General features: G+C 36.7%; 1 protein-coding gene across 1 annotated transcript in view; it reads left to right on the forward strand.

Annotated features, from left to right (window-relative positions):
• Positions 1–239: 239 nt before the first annotated feature.
• The window catches only part of LOC113055540 (cyclin-dependent kinase 18-like), a 33,800-nt gene continuing 6,812 nt past the window's right edge, over positions 240–27,227 (forward strand). The window contains exons 1-12 of the mRNA XM_026221927.1: positions 240–369; positions 15,610–15,737; positions 17,453–17,578; positions 18,469–18,525; positions 20,478–20,592; positions 22,142–22,236; positions 22,420–22,482; positions 23,355–23,478; positions 23,677–23,797; positions 25,151–25,248; positions 26,305–26,410; positions 26,609–26,651. Coding sequence (XP_026077712.1) covers positions 252–369; positions 15,610–15,737; positions 17,453–17,578; positions 18,469–18,525; positions 20,478–20,592; positions 22,142–22,236; positions 22,420–22,482; positions 23,355–23,478; positions 23,677–23,797; positions 25,151–25,248; positions 26,305–26,410; positions 26,609–26,651 — 1,194 coding nt within the window. The 5' untranslated portion in view covers positions 240–251. The remainder of the gene's footprint in view (positions 370–15,609; positions 15,738–17,452; positions 17,579–18,468; positions 18,526–20,477; positions 20,593–22,141; positions 22,237–22,419; positions 22,483–23,354; positions 23,479–23,676; positions 23,798–25,150; positions 25,249–26,304; positions 26,411–26,608; positions 26,652–27,227) is intronic.

Below are 27,227 nucleotides of genomic sequence, written 5' to 3' on the forward strand. Positions count from 1 at the left end.
GATATATTGGAGTTTTGTTGTAACCAACACCAAACTTGACACCCTGATAGAGCATAAAAGCAGCATAATTTAAACATTTAATCTCAGATTCTTAAACTTCTTAAAGACAAAAACACAAGAGAGAACCCAATAATATCAGGCCAGATTTCATTTAAGAGCACAATGAAACAAATGTCATAATCACATGTTCGTAAATAACACATTAACTCAAACTGTTCTTGCATCCTCCGCAGGACTTCTGGTCCAGCGACATGAATAAGATGAAGAACTTCAAGAGGCGGTTCTCACTTTCCGTGCCACGAACAGAGACGATAGAAGAGAACGAGTTTACAGAACAGATAAACCAGCTCAACATCTGCTGCAGTGACGGTATGGCTTTACTCTTGACGTTCACATCTTTCATTCAAAAGCACAAGAGTCTTCTGTGAGCATCATGAAACCCACTGAAAAAGACATATCTGATGCTGCTACTACAGTGATCCGGAGCTTTCACATTATTCACATTAATCACCAACTATTTTATCCAGAAATGTGGTTCAAATCTATAAAGCAAAATATAGTGTACTTGGTTTCCGACAAAGGTCAAAACAAATTAGAAGAAGAATAATATACCATAATCACAGATCGTCCTATCCAGGTGGATTCGATTTTTCAGAGGATGACTGAGACAGATTGAAAAAAACAGACATGTAAGATTGAACACAATAATACAAATACAAATTATGTGAAACACACATTCACCTGACCTCCCGAGGGAAAACTAGTCCCATCCAAACAGGACTTTAGTCTAATTCTACAACATGAACTATTTGACTTTCATTAATTTCATGCATAATCAAGAATGTATAATAACAAATTATATTTAATCCTTATTTGGGCATTTGTGGTTTGTTTTCTTTCTTTTTTTCTGTATTTCTTTTAAATTTAATATATCTAGAGACATTTTTCGCTGAAAAAGTGTACAAATTTTAGATTCATAAAAAGAACATGAAACTTCACATACAATCTTGCATAATGTGATGGATCTACATCTGAAACTGAATATTAAAAAGTTGATGGCTATTGGTAGCTACCATAACAATAAAACTAAAACAGTGAAACAGGATATTCAACCAAACAAAATCATCCTATGGGAATTGGTTAACTGATTAATTGCACGCAACACCACCTGGAACATTTATTAAGGAAGAAAATATTGTCAATTTTGGAGCATCACCAACAGTCAGCTAAGGCTACCTTTCTCGATTTGAAGTCTTCTGGATTGTTCTCAAATGGAATGAGATCTCACCAAGATGCTGGGAAAGTGCGCAGCCCTTTAAGAGTTTGATCATCTCTCCAAGAGATTGGAGAGAGATGCATCTAGCTGCCTGCGAGGACCTCAGGGGTCAGAACAGCTCAGGAGAAGATGAGGAGGAAACGGGATTCTGACCCTCCAGCGTCCTTGCACATTCACAGTGGTGCTTATCTTTGTGCCTACATTATTAATGCAGTGCTAATAGTGCAATTCTGCTCCGCTGTCTGGCTCTATGATCTTAACGCCTCTCGAGTCAATATTAAATCGGATTTCAAGGGAGAGACTATAAGCAAGACCACTTTAAAGGAAAAACATTTTTCCATATTCCACTATGTTCTTCCCTATTTTCTTTCTGCATGCACTCAATCACTATAGCACTCAGCTCCACTATGCTAGCATGTAGCATTTTCTAAGCGATTTTAGTACGACATGGGGTAAGTGTTTAGCTTAGCACTATTCATTCCCATGGTGGAAGGGCACTTCGCAGCACTTCGACCTCGGCGCAGTAATATCCTCACTCCAGAAGAGTGAGGATATTACTGCACCGAGGTCAAAGTGCTGCGAAGTGCCCTTCCACCATGGGAATGAATAGTGCTAAGCTAAACACTAGCATAGCGGTGCTGTGCACTACAGCGATTGAGTGCACGTACTGAGATTGGAGAGGAAATGTACATATCAACTCATCTAATTTGAAAGAAGAACATAGTGGAATATGGTGGCATTTTCCTTTAAGTATTTAAGACACTGTCAAATATCTAAGAGGGTTTTTGCACACCTGTAAAATTTCACTCTTCATGTCTAGATTTATACAATTAAAGGGACACTCCACCCCAAAATGAAAATTGTCATTAAACACTTACCCCATGTCGTTCCAAACTCCTAAAAGCTTTATTCGTCTTCAAAACACAATTTAAGATATTTTGGATGAAAACCAGGTGGCTTGAGACTGTCCCATAGACTGCCAAGTAAGTAACACTGTCAAGGTCCAGAAAACTATTAAAGACATCGTCAGAATAGTCCATCTGCCATCAGTGATTCAACCATAACATAATGAAGTGATGAGAATACATTTTGTAAGTGAAGAAAACCAAAATAACGACAACAGTATTCTCTGTGTCTCTCCATATCAATTTGATCAAAATTGACATTTATGATGTTAAAAAAAAGATTCCCATTTCAAATAATAATATACTTTCTATTCAAGGTGGTTTCCACAAATATTAGAATGATTTATACTGAGTTAGAATGATTTATGATGGATCAGTGACTGAATACTGGAATAATGAGACCAAAAACTCATCTTTGGGTCACAGGAATAAATTACATAATATATTAAAATAGAAAGTAGTTATTTTTAATATTTTAATATTTTTGTTGCTGTTGTGTGTTTCATCAAATAAATGCAGCAAATCAAATCAAGAAGAAAATGCTTTTTTATTAAGAATTTTGTCCAAGTACAAACATCCTACAGATCTAAAAATTCCCTTGAGCTGAACCTGAATATTAGTAGCATCAAAATAGATGCCCTTAATCTGCCGCTAAATAGCAGTGTTCGGTCACTCCGATGATCTCTTCCTGTCCGAGCTAGCATTTATTGGTCAGAATAAGTTGTAAGGTGCTTAAAACTTTGTTGAAAGACAAAACTCTGGCTAAAAAGACTGATAAAAATCATTCTAAGAAGCCAAATCGGGCGATTAACCCTCTGTCCATGGCAGGATGGGGACTTGGATCTGGTTGAATGCTGGGAACAAACCATTTGTTTGGGGAGCAATCAGGCTCCTCAGCTGTCTGACTGAGGCAGCTGTTTGCACATCGCCCCATTTTTCCCCCACCATGAACCAGCTGCTCCGATTGGCTAAAGGGATGGAACTTCCTCCACCCCCCGGGAGAGACGGCAGCGATGGAGACAGCTGGAGCAGGATGGAGTTTGGAAGGAGGGAGCCGTTATGAGGACAGGCGGGGAGGAGACACAAGAGTGCTTTTTTTCTATTTACCCCGTCCCCTTCCCTCCAGCTGCAAACGAACCTCCAACCCAAGCGTGGCGGGAGAGATGTCTGTGGGTCAGGATGGAAAAAGACCAGGAAACGCCTTGAGAAATGGAACACTTCGTTCCAATTAACCCACCTACACCTATGATTATTAGAACTCAATTACTGCAAGGTTAATGTTGAAGAAACCGATCCGAGTCACGTTTGGGAGTCTGACCTCATATTTCCTCCCCACCAGCACGTCTACCTCATTATCTCATTATATTTGTGATGAATCGCTGATCGAGATGCAACCGAGTCATTCTCCATGGAGAGGAGCCCATGATGGAGCCATCACGCAAATGTTGGCAGCAGTCTTTTGGTTAACAAGTGTTTCTTGATTACCACAAAGATGTAAGCTATATTTAATGATAATGCTTCCAAAATGGCTTTTCAACAGATTCCTTGGAGGGTTTGAACATAATTACAGACCCAGAAACACCCACACACATACGCACACATCGCTTTTCTAAGCACACTAAATCTCATTGAGGAGTTTATACCGCAAAGGGTGAATGTAGTGTGTGTTGTGCAGGACTGAATGAAGAGGCATCTCATTTAGAGACAGCCATCGAAAAACCACCAGCTGTCGTGTGGCCCTCTGGCTAGGCATGAATGAGAAGTGTGCTCATTTCAGATGAAAAACGGCAAGGACTACAGTGTTTGGATGGTTTTGTGTTTGGATGTTCGAATCAAAAAAATCATACGAGCACCACAACAAGGAAACAGGTGTTCAGGTGCACATAAAATAACTTATTCAAGCACACACGTCAGATGAAAAAAGAAAAGAAAAAAGTGACGTGAGGTGAGGTGTATTTGTGCTCTGCATTTAACCAATTTAAGTGCACACACACAGCAGTGAGAAGTGATTACACACACACACACCTGGAGCAAGGGGTAGCCATTTTTGCTATGCCGTCCGGGGAGCAGTTGGGGGTTCGGTGCCTTGCTCAAAGGGCTCATCTTAAAAAAAAGTCTTGATATGATTTATGTATTTATGTCTCACCAAAAAAAAAACAAACAAAAAAAAAAAAGTAAAATTTAAGTCTATATGTTATCTTGGAACTGTTTGAAAGTCTAGTTGGCATTAGTTGGCTATTTTTATTATTAACAATACCTATGGTAATCAATCAATCAATCAATAAATACACTGTTTTAAATTTGGGTGTCAGAAAGAGTTTGCTTTTCATTTGCAAAAATCAAATCCTTTTTAAAATTCTAAATGTTATCTAGTTTTCAAATAATAGCTGTACTAATTGAACTTGCTACCTTCCCAGTACACAGACTCCGTCTTCCATGACTTTACAAACAGAGGTCTAAACAGAGTAGGGCTGTGAAAAAAATCGAATGCGATTTTCATGCGCATCTCATCAGTAAAGATGCTCCTGTAATTAGAAGTATATCACCAGCAGGTGCGTTCAGATCAGGGTTGCCAGGTTTTCACAACAATCCTGCCCAGTTGCTTCTTAAAACTAGTCCAGTCATAGGTTCCCCAATGAAAACTGCTTCCCGGGGTTATAATATACATTTTTTGGAAGGGTTGCCCTGGTAAAATTCGCATTTTAGGAGCTAAATATTACGTTATTGGTATTGGGGTTGCTTCAAACCGCAGACATGAAAAACAATTGCAGACTTGGCAACACTGGTTCAGGTGGAGCGCAGTTACTACACAGAGCCTTAGTCTACCGACAACTGACACAAAATCGTTTTCAAAATCGACAAAGAATCGCCTGCGATTTTAACATTGATTTTGTGTAGATTGTCAGTGAATTACGGCTCAGTGTAGTAAATGCCAACCGGTGTTGCCAAGTCTGTGGTTGTTTTTCATGTCTGCGAGTCCAAAGCGACCCCAATACAAATAACGTGATATTTAGCCCCTAAAATGTGAATTTTACCCATGTAACCCTGCTAAAAAACATATATTTTAACCCCGGGAAGCAATTTTTTTATCGGGGAACCTTCTGGAAGCGCGATTGGGCTAGTTTTGAGAAGCAACTGGGCAGGATTTGTTGTGAAATCCTGGCAACCCTGATCTGAACGCACGTGCTGGAGATATACTTCTAATCACAGGAGCGTCTTTACTGATGAGATGTGCATTAAAATCATATTCGATTTTTTGCACAGCCCTAAAACAGAGCAGAGATGTTTGTGTTGGGAGATGCACTGAAGACTTGACAGCAGTCATATTAAGGGGCCTTTAGTCAAATGATTAGCCTTTCACGTTCTATTATTAATTCAATTGTAAATGAGGAGTGCTAATAGTTTTCTGCATAATCAATTATAGTCGGAGTGGGTCAAAGCCTTATGACACACAATTTGCCTAATATCTGATGACCTACTTACAACTGGACACTACAATCTATTCTGTATAATTAGCAGGATATGTGCCCACCTGTAACCCCATAATGAAGTGAAATATCAAAAGTAAAATTAGTTTTACAAGCGGTCTCATGGTTCAAACCAACAAATCTTCCAGTTACCAGCCCAGATCTTTAATCACAACCCCAGAGAGAGGTTCAAAACCACAAGGGCACAGCAACACGGCTTATCAGTCATTCACCTCAACCGCTGAGCCACCTTTGTTTCAATGACAGCTCGATTTCTCTGCATTATTAATGTGTTGAGAGCTTCCATCTCTGAACAGGAAATGTCTACTTGAAAAAGGAAGTTAGGCCTAGAAAGAATATTTCCTTTCCTTTATTTAAAGGAATTACATTTATAACATAATTTACTCACTCTCATGTTGTCACAACACATTGATCCAAAGCCATGTTTCATTATATTCTTTTATTGTCTGTAAAAGGGTTGCGTGAAAATTCTGCAAAACATCTCCTGATGTTATTTACAGGTAAAACAATCATATACTCTTAAAAGATTCATGGGAAAAAATATTTTTGTTATGCTGGTTGAAAGTCTCTTCAGAACCCAATAGCAATCACTAAGTTAAGTGGTCTAAGTTTATTTATATTGTATGTGGAAGGCGTAGGACTATAAAATGTTGGTCCAATCATATTATTCGATCCAAGGATTACGATAGGCTGTCCTACATGCCTGTCAAGTGACAGAAAGTGAAAGTGACATACAGCCAAGTATCGTGACCCATACTCTTATAACCCATCCAAAGTCCACACACACGGCAGTGAACACACACACACACCATAAACAGCCATTTATGCAGCGGCGCCCGGGGGGCAGTTGGGGGTTTGGTGTCTTGCTCAAGGGAACCTCAGTCGTGGTATTGCTGGGCCAAGACTCGAACCCACAACTTTAGGGTTAGGAGTCAAACTTGCTAACCATTAAGCCACAACTTCCCCTAAAAGTAGTATGTATGTTGAAATGTTGGTTTCAAAAGGAGGGGTATAGCAGTGTTTACATAGAAGAACCAGTCTTGGGTCCCAAATAGAACCTTTCAGTGAAATTTTCTACCATTTTTCTAAGCGTAAAGACCATTATAATAATCTAAAGAACCTTTTTCTACTATAATTAACCTTGGTGTTCCATGGATGTTAGAGGTTCTTCATGATATAAGCCTCTGATATAATTCCTCAAGGAAGGTTTGAGCTCTTGGAAGTTCACAGAGATGTAGGAATGTTCTTAATAGACCTGATACGTGTGTTTAGATGTGCAGACAGACTCTGCTGGAGCCCAATGGGAGAAAGCGGTCTGGGCAGAGGGCTGTCTGAACCCCGAGGCCTCTAAGAAATAGGACACACACATACTCCGACATCCAGGGTCGGCAGCAGCCTACTGACAGGGCAAGTACAAATACTAGTGCAGGTTCCAGGAAGAGCGCTGGAAACTGATGGTTTCAAACAGTTAGCTGTATGAAGATGTTGTCAGACCTATTCATTATTCCTTATGACCTATTCACAGACTCTCGGGAGATACTACAAAGGATCAAACTAAAGGGTTTTGCTTCCATTTTCTACTTCAGTATTTCATCCAACAGTAACTCTTCTTCAAAAGACTACATAGCCTAAATATTTCACTTTCCAATTCTACTATTTATTCAGTCAAAGAGTATATTAAAAAAACATCTATAGTTTTTTTTTTGTATTTACAGCACAAATAAACATTACATATAATATTTTGTTTTTATATTTTAATATTTTTATTATATATTATTAATATTTTAATTAAATATGTAATATTTTGTACTTATAATACAGACAAATAATACAATTTATATTTTGTATTTATAAATATTTGAATATTTTATTATTTATAATATTTATATTTAGTATTTTCATTATATATAAATACAAACTATCAGTATTTATACATTTAAATGGATAGATTATAGATTATATATGAATTGACTTAGTTTATAAAAATTTTAAATGTATTTATTTGTTTTCTAACAACAAACCCATTAGACTGATTCGCATACATTAAAAGATCAATCTTGAAATTCTAAGAATGAAAATCCAGATTTTTCAAATCAAAACGATGGACCAAAATGGAAAAGAATGCACAAGTTTTGTTAAAACAATGTCATTTGTCCGTACTTTGTAATTTTGCCAAAACTTAAAAATAGCACCAACCAAATGCAAAGACAGGTAAGTGATAAACATTCAACAAATATAAGTGCAAAATAAATGCGCACACAGAAAAAAAACCGAATTTTTTTTTTATAAATTGTCTTGAAATATATTTTGATGACAGTGGATTTGTTACAAAAGCGGAAACAGCGGTGCTTTAGAACGGATTAATTTAGAGATGCATTTTTATGGAGAGCGTTTACCATACTGACAGAATAACAACATGCGGTCAGCATGTGAAAACCCTCTCTGCATTTATAAATCCATCCCTTTAAAGCAGCACATCTAAAAATATTAAAGCTAACACAAATTAGAGAGGAAAAAACTGTCCGACCATCATGACCCTTCCGCTTTCATCTCTAATATTCACAGCTTACGCAATCCCTCCTCAAGACTCCTCAAATAAGAAGGAAAGACAAATCTCCAGAGCGCAGCCCCTTATATTTGCTCGCCCCGTATGCTATTTTTTTTTTAACCTTCAGTGGCGCATCTGGATTTTGTCACTAGAGAAGGCCAGGATGTGATTTGACACGTACAGTAGATGAAGGTTTGGGATGAATATGAAAGATTGGTGGGGAGTCCAGACAGCAGCTGGATTTCCTGGTGAGGAAAATCTCTCAGGCAGAGCGCAAGAGGACCAGAAAGAGAAAGCGGGAGCGAGAATGAGCAGAAAATGTCTCGCCTGCAACGACCCCAATTACCACGGAGGAGATCAAAGAGCTCGCTGCCACTGTGATATTTAAATGATGAGCCTGGATAGTGCCTCGCTTTTCATATCTGCAAATGAAGGAAAGCAAGGCCCACCGCCGCCTTCTCCCTCTCTCGCTCATTCACCGCACCTTTGTGCCGGGATTTGAAAGCGGTACAGAACAGTCTCTTTCACCTACCGCTGAAAATTAATGAAACTCTAGGACCCTGTTTAATACATTTTTGCATTTTTATAAAGTCAAAATATTTTAGAAAGTATGATTGTCATTCAAATGAGACATTATTGTTTACATGCATCATTTGTGCTATGTGCATTGAGATTACACTGATTTGCATGACAAGCAGTAAAGTGGTACTGTCTCTTTAAGACTATCAGAAGAAAAAGTGAAAGTGAGAAGTCAGCAGGAACACGGCACAGAAGGTACAGACAAGTAAAACTATATATCCACTTCTAAAACCATTTTTTTTGAAACGTCCATTCAATGATTTACTACTTATCTGCCATAATCGTTTTAACGTATCTTTTAAGGGAAAAATATGTAATCAGCATATTGTGTAATTAATTTAAATTTTGAATCTACTGCTCTAGAATTATTTGTAGCAAAGATTTGAAAATAATCATTATTGAATAAAAATGTGTGAATGCATGAATACGTGTATACTCGGACACATTCAGTGAACGTGGAGCAATAAACAGGACACAAAAACACCATAATGCATAATGAAAGTTGGTCATATGACTCATGAACCACATTTCGAATCCCCTGAAGCCATATGATACCTTTATGTAGGAAATACCAATATTTAAATAGCTATTCGAGTTAAACTCAAAAAACTAAAGCACTAGAACCAATTTTTGTGAAATGCAACACTAACCAGCTTTCCAATGGAACTAAATCAATATGAGAACGATAGAGAAAAAGCCAGAGAGAGAGAGAGCAAACATCTAAGGCTGTGTGGGGGACCTGCATTGAATTTCAGATCTGCTGAAAAGCAGGATGTTATATAAATATTGATGAATCAGATGGCTACCTGAGAGACAGAATAGCTATCTCTTGTTATCCGGATCCTGACGTTGCCTTTGTTAACAGTCTGCATCGCCATAGCAACGAGCAATTAAATGGCAGCATGCATTTAAACATCAGAGACAAGCTGAGATTCATGCCGCCGAACAATAGAGGAAGAAAAAACACCGGCTGCGTGTGATTACTCGCGGAATTGAAAAACGTTTCAGGGTGAGAGAGAAAAAAATGTATGGTAGACAAAGGCCGTGTATGTGCTGAAGTGCACTCTACATCTCACAATACATAAGAGCTTGAAGCCTAGTTTAGTAAAGTACACATGCAACACGTATATGTAACAGTGGCCTCACCCTTTTCCCATTCATTTTCTCCGTAGGCATTTCAAAAACATCTCCAATACGGCCCTGAACGAATCTACCAGCACTGAAATGAATCACAGTATTCAAACATCTGATTTCAAGCTAAAAATTACATGAAAATCTGATTTTTTATTAATTCTAATTATTTTTATGAGAAGACAGACCATTTGTAGAAAATGAATAACAAAATATTAAATATTGAAGTAGACTGTTATATAATATTTTGTATAATTTGTATTCATATTAAAATGTTATATTACATTTTAATTTTAGTTGAAGTAATTTTATGTTTTTGTCATTTTTATTTAATTTCTTTCTTTTTTTTCTTTTACAAAATGTTGATACTGTTTTCAGTTCATTATTAATGTCTTGGCAATTAGCTGAAATACAGTTAAGGTTTTTCTTTTATTTCTGTAAAGTTTTATTTTATTTGTATAGGTTTAGTTAAGGATTGAATCAGATCTGACAGATACAAAATAAAGCTACTTATAGTTGATTAAAAGTTTAAAACAAAATATTGCAAAATATATAAAGATTTTACGAGTGATTATGTAATTTGCTGTAAAAAGTCTGGTCACTGCTAAGCTCTTTATTTCCATGGTAACACCTTCTCTTCTGATTGGTCAATATCTCATTAGGTCTTCAAAGCATATTTGGTTATTAACCATAATTTAATGAAGTTGAAATTACTACAGAAGATCCAATCAGCACCTAACACCACCCTCACAGCTCATGGCAGGTCTATCATTATCAAAAAAATAAGTTTCTGTATGAAGTGTTCTGCATACTGTGCTCAGTATGAAAAAACCTAAAGCAGACTCATGATTGGTTGAGGTATTTGGTGTCATTCATTCAGAAACCACACTATTGAGCGTGCATTAGGAAACATCCACATAAATGCATTGATACGATGTGTTGAGTGGTGCTGATACTGAAAAAATCAAGAGCCTTCAGGGTCCACTCTACAGTTATAATCCTATTACTAATGATCTTCCATTGAAAAAACAAATTACCCAAGTATGACAGCCTTTGAATATGCTAGTGCTAAGCCGCGCTTATTACCTGAAACATCAAATATAGCTGGACAGAATCGGTGATTCATCCTCACAATTCATCGTGTTAATGTGGATACTCGGGTTTGCCAAATAAAGAAGGGAAACTGAAATAAAGGGCTGAAGCATTGCTCTCATTATGTACGGAGAAGGAGGGGGCGAGACAGGGCTTTTGATCACCCAGCGAGACCTACTCCTGCTTTCAAGGCTGTCTTTGACATAAAGGAGCATTAGTGATCTTTTGTGCGGCTAGAAAGGGTTTTAAAAAGAGAATGAGAAGAGGCATAAAAGACTACAAAACAAATGAAAGTGTGAGTAAAAAGGAGAATAGGGCGATCTGTCAGCTATTCGCTTTATTTATACTCATAATGACTGTTTAGCTGTTTCGTGGACCGACATTTTGTCCTTCACTGCTGCAGAGATTATGATTAATTATGCCAGGGGTTTTCTTGATCCAATGACAACGTCTGCCACCCAAATATGATGATCTCCTTCCTACGTGTAGATAAGGTTGCTGGACGTTTTCTAGTTTGCAAACTTAATTGAACTGACTTTGCAAGCTGTAAAGGAATAGTTTACCAAAAAATGAAGATTCTTTCATCATTTACTCACCCCAAGTTGTTGCAAATACACACAATATTGTACAGTATTTTATACACACACACACACAAACTTTACATTTATTTGTTATTTATTTAACTTTTTCTTCACAGAATATTACATTTTCTGATGTAAAGGGCTATACCTTGATATATTATACAATAAAGACATCGATATTTTAATTATTTAAACATCAGTATTTTAATATTTACATTTCCGAAAACAATCCGCGTCTCAAAAGGTGCCTTTAATTATAACGAAATGTGAGCATCTGTGCCAAAATTTGTCAGTTTCCATCTGTGACCCTACACAACTACACAATTGGATTTTTCACACACTCATGCAGCTTTGATGATTTTCAAAGCTTCACATCTGTTCTCCTGCGTTCGACATTACAGAAACCCGTGACTGTGTGTGGTGACAGTCTGCACTAGCGAGTCGATGCAGGTGGTCATCCTTTCCTTTCATCACGTCGATGTTAGCCTGAGCGGAGAGGTACAGTGATCAGTTTGTGTGCCAGCCTGGATCAGATGAGATGGGCTTTGATGTTTGGTGTGGGCCCGAGTCGCTCAAGCAGTTCAAATCCAATTTCTGACCCTGTTGTCGGCACACGCTCTGGGGTCAGGACTCTAATACCCCTCTGGCCTGTCAGGAGGGAGGGATTCTGATCCCTGCACAAACTCTGGACAACAGCAAATGCCAAGTAAGGCTAGAGCCGTTGATATTAACCAGTGTGCAAGGAATTCAAATGATGTATTAGATGGGCGACTGCAGGGAATTATTCCAATTCACTATAGATTCGGTATAAGCCTGGCAACTGACACAGGTTTCACGATTTGATTCCGATTCACAATCTCTTGATTGCGATCTTGATACATTTGGATATATATCAAGTACAATGTTCATTCATGTTTATTTCATGCTATTGTAGTAAAGTGGAAGAGATTATCAGTTCACATTTGCTCCATGCTGTCATAGGTGCAAAACTTGCTGAAATTATTGGCTGGCAGGCGCACTACAAGAAAATATTTAGTGAGGCTTTTTTCATGCCTCAACAGAAAACAGACCAATGACGATAACCATAACAATAAACAACGTTTTGAAAATCGTTCTAATTCTATGAGAATAGGGAAGTCAACTCTTGACTACACAAAGGAAAAACTATAATTTTCGGATAAATTTTTTCAGCTGATGAATGACAAATCATTGACAATTAGAATGCAATCAAGCATTGGTCGTATGTAATTTTTTGACTGTATTAAAAGCAGGGTAGGCGATTTCGGAAAGGCTAAAAATAGCAAGCTAGCTTTGAAAGCATAAGATCCCACCCTCCCTGCATAAATACATTTCACAAAGCCATGCCTACTCCGAAACAAATGCGCACAGGCTAACCAGCTACAATATGAGAGACAAGGTTTTTGTTGGACAATTGCACAGTCTATTTAATTTGCCTTAAAATAGCAACATGCCAGCAATGTGCCTGAACACACCTCGTTTTCAGACCAGCACACCAATTGGCGCAAATGCATTTGCTATTTAAACAACATAACGCAGGACGTGAAAATGACAACTGCAATGCAGCGCCAGGTGTATGATAAGGCCCTCAGAGTCATAACAGGTACACGTAACAAACAGTTGTCACGATCATCTCGGATAGGATAAAGACATCAGTGAGTAATGCAACTGCGTTGACTGGCCGTCTCTGCCAGATGTGACATTTCGCTGTGTTTCGCCTAAATGGCTCTGATAAAGAGTTCACTTGTGCGGTCCGGAGAGGATGAGACCAGCCTAAATGAGAACGGATGAGCCTGGCAGGCAATTCTCATTCAGTGCCGGGCTCGGCCCAATAATGAGGTGGATCTCAATTATGCCACCACGGCGTTGTGAAATGGTCCGGGGGCTCCCACCCCGATGCCTCCGGAGGCCCTTCAAGCCCCCTCGTCCAAATTGAACTGATGGAGCAGAAAAGCCATTTAGATTTTCGTTCTCACCTCCTAAAACACGGTTTGGCAGTGACAATGCCAGGGTGCTGTGTGCATCTGCCATGCACTTGTGAAGGGGGTCAGCTGTGGCATCGGTGGGTCCCTGTCGGATGTGTCGTATAGGGGCGTAATTGGATTTGTGCTGACAGTCTGTTGACATAGACATTATTAATTGGGGTGGCTGGATTGACACCCACTTAGATAGCCACATCATAAATGCATGAAACTCGGCATGATAATTGCGATCGCTCCGCTAACTGCGGTGGGCTTGATTAATGATGCCGTCATCAGCATATGCCACAGCTGACCTCATGGTTATTGAGTTAGCAGCCTAATCAGAGAAGAGGTGGAACGTCTATAGCTCATTCGCACTCGAGAGAGGCACAAGAGATTGTTGACGCTCTTCAAACAACTCTTATGACCTAATGAATGCAACAGTTGCTACTGAAGTTTTCAGAGTAATAGAAGCAACTACCCAGCACAGCGGGATCACTAAAACATGGCCTATAGACATTGAGTGTGGGGACAAAACAGGCTACATTGCTACAAAAAATCTATATAAATAAATATATATACATATATACATACAGTGAGTATGGAGAGTATACGGACCCCCTTAAATTTTCCACTCTGTTAAATTGCAGTCATTTGCTAAAATCATTTAAGATCATTTTTTTCCTCATTAATGTACACACAGTGACCCATATTGACAGAAAACACAGAATTGTTGACATTTTTGCAGATTTATTAAAAAAAGAAAAACTGAAATATCACATGGTCCTAAATATTCAGACCCTTTGCTGAGACACTCACACATATTTCTGTCCAACCTGACAGAACTGGAGAGGATCTGCAAGGAGGAATGGCAGAGGATTCCCAAATCCAGGTGTAAAACTTGTTGCATCTTTCCCAAAAAGACTCATGACTGCATTAGATCAGAAGGGTGCTTCTACTAAATACTGAGCAAAGGGTCTGAATACTTAAGACCATGTGATATTTCTTTTTTAATAAATCTGCAAAAATGTCACCAATTCTGTGTTCTTCTGTCAATATGGGGTGCTGTGTGTACATTAATGAGGGAACAAAATGAACTTGAATAACTGATTTTAGCAAATGGCTGCAATATAACAAAGAGTGAAAAATGTAAGCGGGTCTGAATACTTACCGTACCCACTGTATATTTAGTTTAAGTTTACTGTATATATCAAGGAGTTTTTTTGTTTTTTTTTGGTTCAGCATGTTCACAAGTGTCCGCTACCGTTTGCTCACAAAATGTGTTTTTTCTCGCTTATCACTCTTAGCTACAAGAATACTGTCAAATATTTAATATTAATACTGAATGAGATGAGACTACAGGAAGGTGTCTGACTATCAGCTCCATCTACCGCACCACAGTCAGACAGAAAATCCTTACAGTGTTGACAGAATAATCACATTTTGTACATCACTCATCTATAAAATGTTGCAGACCAATATAACCAGAGTGAAACGATGGACAATAGCACAATTACTTAAACTAATAAAGAAATGTAATTTAATTTAAATAATAAATTATGTTTAATGTTGTTTTCAGAAATGTTCATGATCATGAGACAGAAAATACTTTTACAATTATTTATTAGTACAATATATTTATTATAACAATGTTATTATTAAACATTTACAAATTACAAACATTTACTCACAATTATAAACACACACACACACACATAGTGGCTTTGTTAACTGATTTTTTTTATATTTTCAGAAATATCAATCATTATGAGGCAGAAAATACTAGCACAGCTATTATACTACTGTTATAATTACTTCAAATTCATAGTTATTACATCAACTGGCACATTTTCGTTCGTGTTCACCTCTATAACCATTCTCAAAACTACTGGCATATAATGTTGTGTGAATCAAAGATATAAACCTAGGGAACTCTAGGTAGAAGAATCATCTAGACTGTAAAAAAGATTTGTCAAAGTTGTAAATAAAACCGATTACTGGAGTATGTTTAATGTGATTGTGTCCTACAGGTGTGGTGCCCAGTAGTCTGGGTCTACACAGCCTGCAACCCAGTCCAGTGGCTCCAGACAGCCAGGCTCAATCTCCTACACAACTGCAGTACTGCAACAAAGTCCCGCACCGCCGATTCTCCATGGAGGTGAGTCACGTTTAATCATCTCATCCTTCTCCATGCTTAAGCCCAGCCAAGTGTCCTTTCCAGAAGCTTTGATGGAGTCCCAGTGATCCTAACAGAACAACACAAGCTCTGCTCTGCTAATCTTGTCTGAGTCCTTAATAAAGTCCTTGCCAGAGGCACTAAAGCCTCGTTATCAAACGCTTTGTTTCTTTTTAAGGTGAGACTAGGTAAAGCCACAAGTACTAAAGCAATGATACGTTTTTGCCTGACTGCCATAAAATGCTCCTTTCCTCTTACGTGGAGGCCTTAAAGGGACATGGTGATAGCACAAATATTAAATGGGGAAAATTATATTTTAACGATTTTGCATTCTCACAAACCTTTTGTGCTTCCCTGAAAAACCTAGCATTCGCTAGCAAATTATATGAAATGATATGAGGTGGGAAGAAAAGCTACATTTCAGTGCTTTAACAAGTGACGTCAACGTTTCTTGATGGAATGCAACAGTTTTGCGAAGGATGCAAAGTTTCTCAGAGAAACGTACTAGTTTTGTGTAAAAACACAACGTTTCACAAGGGATCACATTTTGTAAAAGAATGCAAAGTTCAACAATGGTTTTGCGGAAATAGCGATAAAATGTAAAGGTTTTCGGAGGGAATGCATTACTTTTGCAAGAGAATACAAAGTTTCTCGGGAGAATGCAATACTTAATTATTATTTTTTAAATGATTATTCCTAATGTGTTTCTAAAATGAATTTCACAATAAAAATTGTTATAAATAAAAAGGTTAATTATTCAGTCACATTACTTATTTTTGCACATTGGTATAATGATTCTGTAAATGTGTTTCCATCACAGTTTACCTTTTGTTCAATCATGGTCACTGCAATGCTCTCACAGAACTGTGAAATATATATATTTATTATTATTATTATTATTATTTTTAATCAAGGCACCTTTTGAAGAGTTTTGGAAATTAAAAAAAAAAAAAAGTAATTTTCTCAAATTGTATATATGCTATTTAGTATCTGTATGAGAGAAAAGTCTCAGTTGGAGACACATGAGAAAGATGGAGTCCATCATTAAATGGAGTGGAAGTATTACCTGTAAGTTAGTCCGGCCCCACAAAAGACTGACTGCGCATTCGGAGTGCTCTTTGCCTCGGCTGTCTGCACCATGCACCCTTATTTTATTCCCACCGGCATGACGGGAGAGCGCGGAGGAGAAAGGAGGACTTTTTATTCCCTGGTTTTATTGAGAATCGCTAGCTAGTTTTATTGCATGACCGTACAAACTCAGCCACAAGGCAAAGCTGGAGGAATCACAGGGAATGCTGTCATTTTTCAGAGCACATAAGATCCCCCTCACTGCCTTGCTATTTCTGGGCAGTGAATCCAGTTACAAACCAACTCCATCAGAGCTTCTTAGATGCGAGAAAGAAATTGTTGGATAAACTTCAGCTCTTCATAAGATACAATATTTGTACTGCCCTGCCTTGGCGTGTTGAGATTACGGCAGAATTCTTTATTGAGTGAGAGTCTTCATACTGGAGAAAAGTGACAGGTTTTCTCATTGTCATGCTGAGTTCATCATGGTAAGAATAGTCGGTTCTGCCAATAGGAGTAAAATTGTGTTGCGTGCTAGAGAAAGCTGTCATATTCACCTTGACGCGCTGTGTTTTCATACGTGTGCTAGCTGAACGCTAATAGCTGACAGCTCTTTGATGTGTGTGCAGGATGTAACTAAGAGGATGTCTCTGCCCATGGACATCCGTCTCCCACCAGAGTTTCTGAAGAAGTTACAGATGGAAAACCCTCCACCGTGCAAACCACTCAGCCGCATGTCCAGAAGAGCCTCACTGGTTAGTAACCAAATGAAACACGCTTAGACAGTTACTGATGCAATCTAATCATAGTTTAAGTTAAGGCTAATAACTACAGACTAAACGAAACTCTAACCCCACTAACCTTTTTGCATTTAAAATAGAATAACTACAATAATAATAAAAAAGTGAATTTCTTGAAACAAAACTGTCTACATATGCACACATTCTGTTCCTAAACCAGAGCTTACTGCCCAGGCAATGTTTTAGGCATTACAGCCATATAATAGTACACGGATATCTATTATTATTTTTTATTAATTAATTAATAAATGTTTTTTTGTTTTTTACAAAATCTTGAGCAAAAAACTGTGTTTTTGCAGATAATGCAATCCCAGAATACCCTCCAAAAAATAACTTAAAAAGTATATATTGTTATATGTAATATACACATTATATATTGAGAACCAAACATTTTTTTATAATTTTTTTTTTCTATCATAAAAATGTGCTTAATCATAACACAACATAAATGTTCAGTGTTATTCTGTCACAGTTTTTCAGTGGCCTTGGTCTAGAAGTACTGTTCCCTTCAATTTTCCCCCTTTTACAGAGATATACATTTACATTTATTCATTTAACAGACGCTTTTATCCAAAGCGACTTACAGATGAAAGTTATAAGTTATATGAGTTATAAGGCATGAACTAAACCAACCAGCTATGAGGCTCATCACAACATAAAAAACTTTAGATGCAAAAAAACAAAAAAACAAATGCAAATCAGACAAATAGACAAAAAAGTGCTTATTTACATGTTGATATCCACACAATGTTTACAGCTCAATGTTTACAATCATAAATGTTGTCAACGGTCTATTTCAATAAACTGAAGACACTTTGCTCACACTGTATTCCATTCTTTTCCAGTCGGACATTGGCTTTGGGAAACTGGAGACCTATGTGAAGTTGGGAAAACTAGGAGAGGTAAGATGTTTTAAAAAAAAATTAAATAAATAGATTCTATAGGCAAAAAATAAAAACGTAAAACAGCAGCCATCGAAATGAAGAACCAAATGTGTTCATTACGCGATTCCCCCGCAGGCAATTACAGTGAATATGAGTCGTGTTGTATGTGGATTCTGATTTAATGAGCTTTTTTTTTGGCATGAAGAGACATCAGTCTCTAATATGCTCAAAGCTGTACAGCAACTAGCCCGTCAATTTTCCATTAAGTGCAACAAAGCATGCATATTGCAAATTGTGAACTACATACAACCCTAAGGAATACCGTATCTAATGACTGTGTGAGAAAAACCTGAAGTATTGGGAAAAATACTGGACAAGGATTGCAGTGAATTCACCTCAATAAAGAAACAAGTAACAGTAAAGTGGGTTTCATATCTTTGTCTCAGCAGTTATAAATGTTTCATTAATGTTTAAAAGTGCTTTTAGCTCTGCCTGGAAAAGTCAGGGAAATTAATAAAATCTTGAAAAGTGTGCTATGGCTTAATTCTAGTTAGTATCTTTTGTGTTAGTATCTTTTGTGAATTTACAAGGATTATCAATTATAAAAGCACAATCACCTTGGAGGAATCTATGGTCTTGCTAAGTAAATAATGGGATATAGTTCATGGATCTAACCGAAGGCTTGGAAGCAATATCATTTTTAAAGAAATGAATACTTTTATCCAGCAAGGACACATTTAATTGATCAAAAGTAAGAGTAAAGACATTTATAATGTTAAAAATAAAAACTGATTTAAAAAAGGGCTGTTCTGCTGTTCTTTGGAACTTTTTATAAAAATTTCCACAAAAATATTTAGCACAAGTGTTTTCAAAATTTCTCTTGAAATGTTTCTAAAGGATCATGTGTAACTGGATAACTGCTGAAAATTTGGCTTTGCATCACAGGAAATATACAATTCTATAATATACAGACCTCACAATAGAAAACACTCTTAAATTCTATTTTTACTGTATTTGTGATCAAATAAATGCAGCCTTGGTGAGATAGGAGACTTTTATAAACATCGTTTCAATTGTTATATTTCAATAGAGTAAGAAACATTTTGATCCACTATTACTCATCACTATCATCCAATTGCAACAAAGTACCAAAAAGTACCATAAAAACATCAGATGTTATTTTTAAACACTTTTCTAGCTATGCACATCATCAGCCAACATATGAGTAATCTCAATATGAAATGACTTCCATAAACAATAAACAATAGCTCAGCAGTTATAAAGAGCAGTTTGAATTTTCTAACTTGTCCCAGTTGACATTGTTGTGGTTATAAACCAAAATCTCTTACCAGAAACTAGATGAACAACCCTATAGATTTGTCTGAAGTTTCATACTGTTCTAATCCAGTGGTTTTCATCTGATGGACTGCAGGTCTGATATGGTTTAGGAAAGCATGAATAAAAACAATGTTGAATGCAAAAATACAATGCAACTTAACATATAATTGTGCATGTGTTTTTATCTACTACTGTATATATCTTGCTGTTGACATCAGTGACCATGTTTCCAGTAAATCTCTATAATTTTTTATCATAAATAAATCTGTCATTTGGTACAAGCTTGTGAAATCAGACAGATGTTGACACGGACAGGTTGTAGAACAAGACTAAATTAGAGATTTACCTTGTTTGGGCAGTCCACTCAGATTCAGGAGACATCTGAGAACCAAACATGTTCTTAATTTGGTATCTTGCTGGCCTTGTGCAGTTTATGGTTATAGTACGGTCTGATTTCAAGACATTTCTTTCTGCTTTTATACAATACATAATTTTGGTGCTGCTGTATGTTGGGTTGCCAAGGTCAAATCTGGATGTTCAAGTTAAACCAGTTGTGAAGCACTAGTCTGTTCTGCAACACTCCTGTTTCCCAGATGATTGATATTTTTTTTGATTTCCTGTCTGTCAAACAGGGCACATACGCAACGGTATTCAAGGGTCGCAGCAAACTCACAGAAAACCTGGTGGCCCTGAAAGAGATTCGTCTGGAGCATGAAGAGGGCGCCCCGTGCACGGCCATACGGGAAGGTGCTGTCCTCCTCTCTCACTGACACAACTATGATTTCCAGCTCCCCAGTTGTTCAAAACCCAGATTGTCACGAAGAGTATTCATTCTAAACTAGCAAGCCACAGGCGTCTTCTTCACCCAGCCTGAATCACTCTATCTAAATGAGATGGAGTACGTGAGCGGGGTTGCTAATGGAAATGCTGACGTGAAGCAAGGCTGCCTCCCAGTGCCCGCTGAGGGACTGCATTACAAAACATGCCATGAGACCTCAAGAGTTAGGATTTTTTATAACTCTATAAAGACTTCATTTAAGCATCAGCTCGTTTCAGATTTAATGTTACGGGGAGCCCTTTCTCTAAAGAAAAATCTGAGGTGCCAAAGACCTCAGTAAAAGTGTCCAGTCATTCTCACTTTAATATTTCATTCTTTCCTGTCGCATAAAAAAAAAAAGATTTAAAATGAGGCGTAAATTAGAGCATTCTTACAAATCCAGAAATTATTCATTCTTTAAATAAATAAATAAATTAATTAACAAATAATATTATATCATTAGATGTAAAATTATAATATATAGTCATCATAGAATAAATTAAAAGACATCTAGATACATTTTATAGGTTTTTAATAAGTATGGTTATACATTTTGTGTGTGTATATATATATATATATATATATATATATATATATATATATATATATATATATATATATATATATATATATATATTAAAATTAAATTAAATTAAATTAAATGTGTATATATATATATATATATATATATATATATATATATATACACACACACACACATTAGGTCATTTTTAGATTTTTTTATATATATATATATATATATATATATATATATATATATATATATATAAATAAATTAGAACTGATATTTTTTTTTTTTAGTAATATTATATTATAAGTCTAGGTTATTTGTAATTCAGCAAAGGGCACATTTGATTGATAAAAAGTGACAGTAAAGACGTTTATAATGTTATAAAAAACTTTCAAATAATGCTGTTCTTTCAAACTTTCTATTAATTAAAGATTTGTTTTGGGGGGGGGATCACTGTTTTCACACAAATTATAAGTAGCTCAAACATTTTGGAAGATAACTAATAATGTGAAATGTGTCCTGAGCAGTAACGTGCATTAGAATATTATTAGGGCTAATTTCCTAGTAACTGATTAGTCATTAAAATATTTAAATACAGTATTTACACACAGGTAAAATATTTAAATATATAGATTATATAATGCACATTTCATTAACACATAAAACCAATATATACAATATATACCAATAAATATTGTATATTTCCATAAATAGCATATATGTTGGCTGTTTCTGGGTAATATTTAATTTTTCAGTATATGAATTAGAACAAAACAACACGTAGAGCCATTTTCTAATTTGAATGACAATTCTGCATCCTGTTTGGCTTCATTAAAATTCAGGAACTGGATTTGAATTTCAAAAGCTTTCCATTCTGAATGTTGCAGACCCTGCTGGAGGTTATTGTTGTTGGTGCTCATTATCATATTCTTGTTGTGTTGCACCAGTGTCACTGCTGAAGAACCTGAAGCACGCCAACATCGTAACGCTTCATGACATCATCCATACGGACCGATGTCTCACCCTCGTCTTTGAGTACCTGGTAAGCCACGTCTGAATGTTATAAAACAGTAGCAGCCTGTATGGTTCCCACAATACTTTTGTGATATTGATCGAGGTGCTATTTTACATATTTTTCTCTTGAACTATGAAAGCAACCTCAAAATGTGACAGGACCAGTCTGTTTTGAGTGCCATTTTGACGGCATAATCTATTGTTTTTAAAGGACAGTGACTTGAAGCAATACCTCGACAACTGTGGAAACCTAATGAGCATGCACAATGTGAAGGTAACAGCAAAAAACATCAACAAGCTTCCCAATTAAAAGTCAACAGCGCTGTCTACACAGACAGCTACCTTCTAATGCAACATTCTAATTCGAGACATGACAACCGATTCTGATTGAGCGTGACATCTTTATCTGTTGCTAAATATCACCAGGTTTGCAATGAGAACCAATTTGTTAATCGATTACGAGTACAAAGCTGCTCGACAACATCACAGCCAATCAGAAGATATGTTTTGTTATACAGTTACGAAGAGCAGGATTTTGGACCAATGAGATTTCGCTGGGCGGGGCTACCCAGCAGACCCAAGCAATGAGACCTCTTTTCTGATTTTTCTTACCTATAGGGAAAACATCGGTGGAAATTAGAGCATTGGAAGCCATAATTGACTAATTAACTAATAAGTCCATTTATTAAAGAAAATGAGATATAAATTAAGTATAGATCTCAAAGTGACATTTCAAACAATTTATGAGTTGGAAATAGCCCATTTGTTTTATGATAATGAGGAATTTAGGCTACTAAACAGCTAATAGCTTTTTGCATGTCACTTTATGTAGGTGGATAAAACAGTGTCAGGCATAAAATAGTATTCATTAAAAAAAAGTGATTTATAGTAAAGCGAACACTAGGTAAATAAGTATTTAAATTAAACTTGTCATTATTGAATTTAAAAAATATATAATTTTCTTCATTCAAGTATTTCGTAATGCGTTATCCGCAGTGGATACATGTGATGTTGTCTTTAAATTAGGCGAAAATGAGGGATCTTAGAAGGAGGCTGCCTACATTTTGTATGCCTTAAAATGCTTAAAATGACCTTGTTGGTAATTTAGGTTTAGAAGTGCTAACATCCCCCTTTCTGTCCTTGTAGATATTCACATTCCAGCTTCTTCGTGGTTTATCATATTGTCATAAGAGGAAGATTCTCCACCGGGACCTGAAGCCTCAGAATCTGCTCATTAATGACAAGGGAGAACTCAAACTGGCAGACTTCGGTGAGTATTCACTGAGTATTCACAGATGCATTTACTTTGGTGTGCTGTACAAAGAATATCTGACTTGTTTTTTAGCACATTACCCAGCAGCGGTCTCCCATGTGACTCCCATTTTAAATCAGCTTTTGGCTCAGATTCTGGGTTACCCAGCAATGTTTGTTCCTCGCCTTAACTATCTGTCTAATCGTACTTGTTAAGGTTTGGCCAGAGCAAAATCAGTCCCAACAAAAACCTATTCGAATGAGGTTGTGACCTTGTGGTACCGACCTCCTGATGTCCTGCTGGGCTCCACGGAGTACTCAACACCGATAGACATGTGGTAAGATGTTTATCCCATAAACCTCTGCTAGAAAACATTGAACACAATACTACTACTGTATGGCATCAGTCACAATGTGTTGCTAACATTATGAAAGATTAGAGCAAAACTATTAATACTGCTCATGTACAATGCCCATAAGACTAAAAGGCAAAAATAGTCCATGATCTAAAATTACTAACCATTGTATATACTGGAGGCTGAGCTCTTTTGACTTGGGTTAGTAAACAACATCAAGGCAAATGTGAAAAGTGTTTAAAAATATACTTTAAATTAGACAGATTTAACCATTTAAATTATATAAATTTAACCATTTAAACTAGACTAATTTAACTGTTTATATAGCACAAATGTAATCATTTGACAAATTGAAACACTGACATATACAAATTATATATATATGGCTAGCTGTGGAAGAAGCTAGATTCATGGATTACATAATGTAAATTAGATGCATTATTTAAATTAGAAAAGCATTTGTCCATGTTTCACTCCGTCTCGAGGAAACGGTGTCTCTTCTGGGGGTCAGTACACTTTCAGCTTGTTTTTTTTTGTTTTTGAGCAAGACTGTACGACATTCACATTACATGATTTGACTTATTTTTATGTAGAAAGGGCGAAAGCGCTACGCATTCGTGTTTTCATAACCACTGGCCAAATTCAAAAACAAAAATAAATCATCTTTGAGAGCTAAGGGGCCCCCTAGTGTTTCGGGCCTTAGGCAGCTTGCGTATTTTGTGTATTGGGAGGATCGACTCTGGGTTTGCATAACCTTTAGTTTTAGAAAAGAAAATCCCATTTATGAACTATATGAAATAATCCATCAAACTGGATTTTGATCATGCCAAAGCGCTCTTGACCGTTGCTCAGTCCTCCAGAAGAAACATTAAGCTAGAAAATTGAATTCTGTCTTTCCTGACACAACCTTTTAACATCACATGCACACACTGACACGCACTCCTCAGGCAACCTTGGATAGCTGACATGGACTCAGACATAAATGCTTTTTTAAAGCTAAGCCATCCTGTCCGATAAAAATGCAGTTGTGTTTAATCCTCAGGATTAGTCCAGTGGGCTAATCAATCCGACCGTGACAGCAGCCACATGTGTCTTTCCCATATCTCCACCTCGCACCTTCCCCAAAACTACCCTCCAGTCAAGCAGACGTCAAACTGTGATAGGAGAATAGACACTGTATCTAAAACAAGTGTGACGGCCCTGATCTGATGTGTTCAAATGATGTCTGCTGGCTTCATTTAAAAGCTTTGTCATATAGAATAACAGCACTGAAATTAAAACAGACTTTATGATCATAACGCAGCAGGAATATGATGGATGTCTCTGTATGACTAGGGGCGTGGGCTGTATCCTGTACGAAATGGCCACAGGCCGTCCCATGTTTCCTGGATCGACTGTCAAAGAGGAACTACACCTGATATTTCGACTCATGGGTATGAGAGACATTTTAATTTTAATTATGTCATTAATGGTTTAATTATGGTTCCATGAAAAACGTTTAGCTTTTCAATCCACAAAAGGTTTTATTTATAGTTGGATTTTTTTTTTTTTATTATTAAAATGTACAACTAACTTTAAACTATAAAAAAAAAAAATTCTTTCAGAACTGTTGAAAGGTTAAAAAGAAATTGTTCTCTTATGGCATCACTATGAATACCCCCCCCCCCCCCCCCCTTGGGGTTTCTTAGGCAAATGTGAAAATCTGGTTACATTTGCATTTGCATATTTAAATGTTACATTTCTCATTTTAATTAGATCAATTTATCTACTTGAACAACTATGCGCTGCCATTCAAAAGTTGGTCAGAAAGGTTTTTAATGTTTTTTTTAAAAGTATCTTATGCTCACCAAAGCTGCTTTTATTTTATTCAAAATACAGTAAAAACTGTAACATTGCAAAATACTATTACAATTACAAAGGTTTCAATTGTTAAAATGCAATTTATTTCTGTAATGCAAAGCTTAATTTTCAGCATCATTACTCCAGTCTTCAGTGTCACATGATCCTTCAGATATCGTTCTGATATGCTAATACATACATATATATATATATATATATATATATATATATATATATATATATATTTATATATAATGTATGCCTTGTAATCAGATTTTGCTGCTGCTGTTTTTTTTTTTTTTTTTTTTTTTTTTTTTTTATCCAAAACTACTTGTTTCACAGAAAACAACTTGACTTACTAGCAAACTCTCTGATTGAGTGATTACATGCTCCTCATAAGCGCTCGTTCCAGCAGCCGGCTGTAAACATGACAACCTGTGCAATTCAATTCAGAAGCTGTGCAAAGCCAGCCGACCAAATCAGAGCTCGCCAGATAAACAAAACATCAGCCATTTTTTATGCAATATAGATCATGCGGTCAGTGAGCGGCCTGTGGGTGGTCGTGGGTGCACCGTCTGAGGCAGAATGAGGGTCTAATTATCTCACTGTAGGACGCATACTAAAATTCTTACACTTCTTTCCGTAACCAGGCACCCCAACTGAGGAGAGCTGGCCCAGAATCACAGCTAATGAGGAATTCAAATCCTACCTGTTTCCTCAGTACAGAGCACAAGCGCTCATTAATCATGTGCCCAGGTACCGCACGAACACCACAAACTAACTTGCATGCAACAGGACTAGCTTTTGGCTTCTTTAAATGAAATGTACAAACAAAAACAAACCTGTATCTATAAATAAATAACAACGAAGCATATTTTGGAGACTTTGCATGCTATGAATTATAGATGGTGAATATTGTAATACACAAGGCATGTGTTTTTGTTTTGTTTTAAGGCTTGACACAGAGGGAATAGACCTTCTTACGGCTCTATTGTTGGTGAGTGAAAATCTGAAAAAAAAAACACTTTACACAAGTATGCAAACATACATGTGAACCCTCACCCAATGAATCACAAACATGAGTATTTTGGGCATGTTTATAATTAAAAGTCCCACAAAATGTAATTTTTTTCTGGTTATCTGAATGAAACGTCATTAAATGGTCATTTATGTAACCAAAATACAATGTCCAACGTCTAAAGGAATAGGTCACCTAAAAATGGAAAATTGGCTGAAAATGTTCTCACCCTCTGGCCATGTTTGTTTCTTCATGAGACCAAATTTGGTGAAATTTTGTATAACATGTCTTGCTCACCAATGGATCTTAAGCAGTGAATGGGTGCCGTCAGAAAGAGAGTCCAAACATCTGATAAAATAATCCACATGTAAACCACACCACTCCAGTCTATCAGTTAACATCTTGTGAAGTAAAAACAAATCCATTGCTTTAACTTTAAACCATTGCTTCTAGACAAAATACAGTCCATAACGCTGTCCTCTCACATAAAAACCCAGTGAAACATTTGTTTAATACTGCTCTCGACCGTTTTCACTTCTAAGTGGTGCTTGATCT

The sequence above is a fragment of the Carassius auratus genome, chromosome 36, assembly GCF_003368295.1.
Source record: "Carassius auratus strain Wakin chromosome 36, ASM336829v1, whole genome shotgun sequence".
NCBI classification, from domain to species: Eukaryota; Metazoa; Chordata; class Actinopteri; order Cypriniformes; family Cyprinidae; genus Carassius; species Carassius auratus.